The sequence below is a fragment of the Tachysurus fulvidraco genome, chromosome 3 (assembly GCF_022655615.1).
Source record: "Tachysurus fulvidraco isolate hzauxx_2018 chromosome 3, HZAU_PFXX_2.0, whole genome shotgun sequence".
NCBI lineage: Eukaryota > Metazoa > Chordata > Actinopteri > Siluriformes > Bagridae > Tachysurus > Tachysurus fulvidraco.
Window position 1 is genome coordinate 24,385,559 of NC_062520.1, and position 2,500 is coordinate 24,388,058.

The following is a 2,500-nucleotide window of genomic DNA, read 5'->3' on the forward strand; positions in this document are numbered from 1 at the left end:
GAAATGACTTTGAGCAGGAAGGATGAAAACTCCAGGACTTCAGGTGACCGGCGCTCTAGGGGTGTCGTACATCGCAAACCTCTGCACCGTTCTGTTCTGGGTGGTAGATATAATCCGACTAGTGAGTTCACGCAGAGAACTCCAACAATTAGCAGAAATAGTGCACTTCAACACTAGACAGTGGACATAGTGCATAGTGCAGTAGGCATAGAGAGGGAGGAGGAGGAGGGGGAGAGGAAAGGAGAGAAGGATGAAGAGGAACACAGAAGAAGAAGCGAGAATAGGAGAGGACATGGTAAAAAGATGAGAGGGGAAATGAGGAGGAGAAAAAAAGGAGGAGAGAAGTGGAGAGAGGAATGAGGAAGAGGAGAAGGCCAGGTGGTGAGAGGAGGTGAGGGTTAACAAAGTGAAGCGGCAGCAGTGAAAGTTCAGAATTTAAGAGTGCCACCATTTCCTAAGCAGGTTTAAATGCCATCACCATTTATCAACTTTCTCTACTTCTAGTGTCTTGCCTCTGCTCTCAGTTACATCTCCTCGCGCTCTCTCTCTCTCTCTCTCTCCCGCTCTCTCATTATTCTTTTACCGATCCCTTTCTCGCACTCGTGCTCGTCGTCGCTCCAGATCGCTCCAGTTCCATTAGAATATCAGACTGGCAGTTTGTGAGGGAGACGCTTTGTCAGAGGGACGTTAGGGGTTTGGTGTACTAACGGTTTTTTCGCCCGTCTCCCTTTGCATTTATGCTACACAACACCATTTACGAAAAGAAGGCAGAGATGTCAGACGGGGGAAGAAAGAGGGGAGAGTACAAGAGGACAGAAGGGGAGGGGAAAAAAAATAAAAAATGTGGAGAAGCTGCAGATAGAAGCCTTTTAAAAGACATGTTGCTGGAGTGAGGCACATTTTCTGTCATTAACTCGACCATTACTCCTTGGTCAGCATGAGAGGAGTGATGTTCCCCCAGCAGTAAAGTGCACTTCTATATTTTATACCATCACACTGCTGGGTGGAAGAGGAGTGGAGCTGAAAGAGGAAAAATGTACACGGCTGATGACAGGGACTGAGCGCCGAACTCCATCGCGGCCCAGCGCCATACGGTACAGCTCATGCATTATACAGAGCTCTCGGCTTCAAACACCTCGATGTGTTTCAATCTCTTCACATACGCATGCGCGCACACACACACTCGTGTGGCCTCTAAGTTTTCTTGATCTCCATTGAGAAAGCTGAATCAATTAAAATAAAATAAAAAAAACACACAAAAGCGTGAAATAATTATCATCCGGTTTAATAAAAATTCGAGAGTTTTCCGGTAAGAAGTGCTGCAACCTCATGAGTAGATGACTACAGTACGAGTCCCTTAGAACGTCTCAGAATAAAGCTGGTCTGGAGAAAATATTTATGCTGGATATTGCGGTACATTTTATATAACAGAAGCTTGATTTCATTTAATAGAAGAAGAAAAAAAAAACTATGGAAGTCTTCCAAGAGCGTAACAATCTTACAGTCGGTGCAATAAAGCCACAGATTTGTGCAGAAAGAAATGACACACATGGGATATAAAGACACAGAGAGACAAATGCACACACCTACTGTATACATGCAGCATGACAGAAACGACATGAAACGCGACAGACACAACAAACTGCCTTACAAACTCCGATACCCACAATCCCCTGGGAGAGGACGCCCAGGACACTGAGTGAGGTTTTGCTGCTGTTCAGCACTTTGTGTCACTTCTACAGATGCACTACACATGAGTGGGTGTGTGAGTGAGCGAGAAAAACCTGGAAGCTTAGTGTGTGTGTGTGTGTGTGTGTGTGTGTGTATCCATAGACAACCAATGCTCTGAACAGTCAGTGTGGGGCGTATTCCTAACGTATATATAAGCGTGTGAACTCACCCCTGACGAACACAGCGACCTGATCCTTGCCGGTCCCGAGGCTGTTTGTCACCTCGCAGATAAACGTGTTGTTTATGGAGTTGTCCACCTTCGGTACGGTCAGTTTATTGTGCGACACCTCCACCGTGTCCGGCATGAAGCCTGAGCTCCTGTCAGAGAACGGAAAGTTAAGATAACATCAGCGCAACGCTGGTACAACATTCCAGTTCTGCAACACGGCATTCCTGTAACGGTTGTGACCGTGATCATTCTGGGTACTTTCCAAGTGAAGCGAGCTCGCTGAACACTCACAGAAATGTCATACTGTATGTTGACGTGAAAGAAATGGAGCCTCGAATGTTCGGCTTGATGGCAACGTCGTCGTGCAATTCTCGCTTTCTCTTTCTTTACCTTCCGAATCCAGGTTTAATGTCATCTAAATGATGAGACCAAATCGTATTGGAGTTTCATGTTCCTCTTAATGTTATTTGATGCGTTTGCGAAAGGGGCAATTATACAAAACTGGTACGTGTCCGTTTTTGTATTTTGTATAAAATTGGATTGGTTTTCTGAGAAGCGCAAACTGCACTACAGCATGACTCCGTACTGTAGATCCTGCAT

The 2,500-nt window shown here is 45.6% G+C and overlaps 1 protein-coding gene across 3 annotated transcripts in view; it reads right to left on the bottom strand.

Moving 5' to 3' along the window:
- si:ch73-22o12.1 (nectin-2) overlaps positions 1-2,500 on the bottom strand; it is a 33,971-nt gene that overhangs the window by 4,886 nt on the left and 26,585 nt on the right. For all 3 annotated transcript variants that reach the window (XM_027147695.2, XM_027147693.2, XM_027147692.2), the window contains one exon: positions 1,901-2,049. In XM_027147695.2, the coding sequence (XP_027003496.2) occupies positions 1,901-2,049 (149 nt within the window). The remainder of the gene's footprint in view (positions 1-1,900; positions 2,050-2,500) is intronic.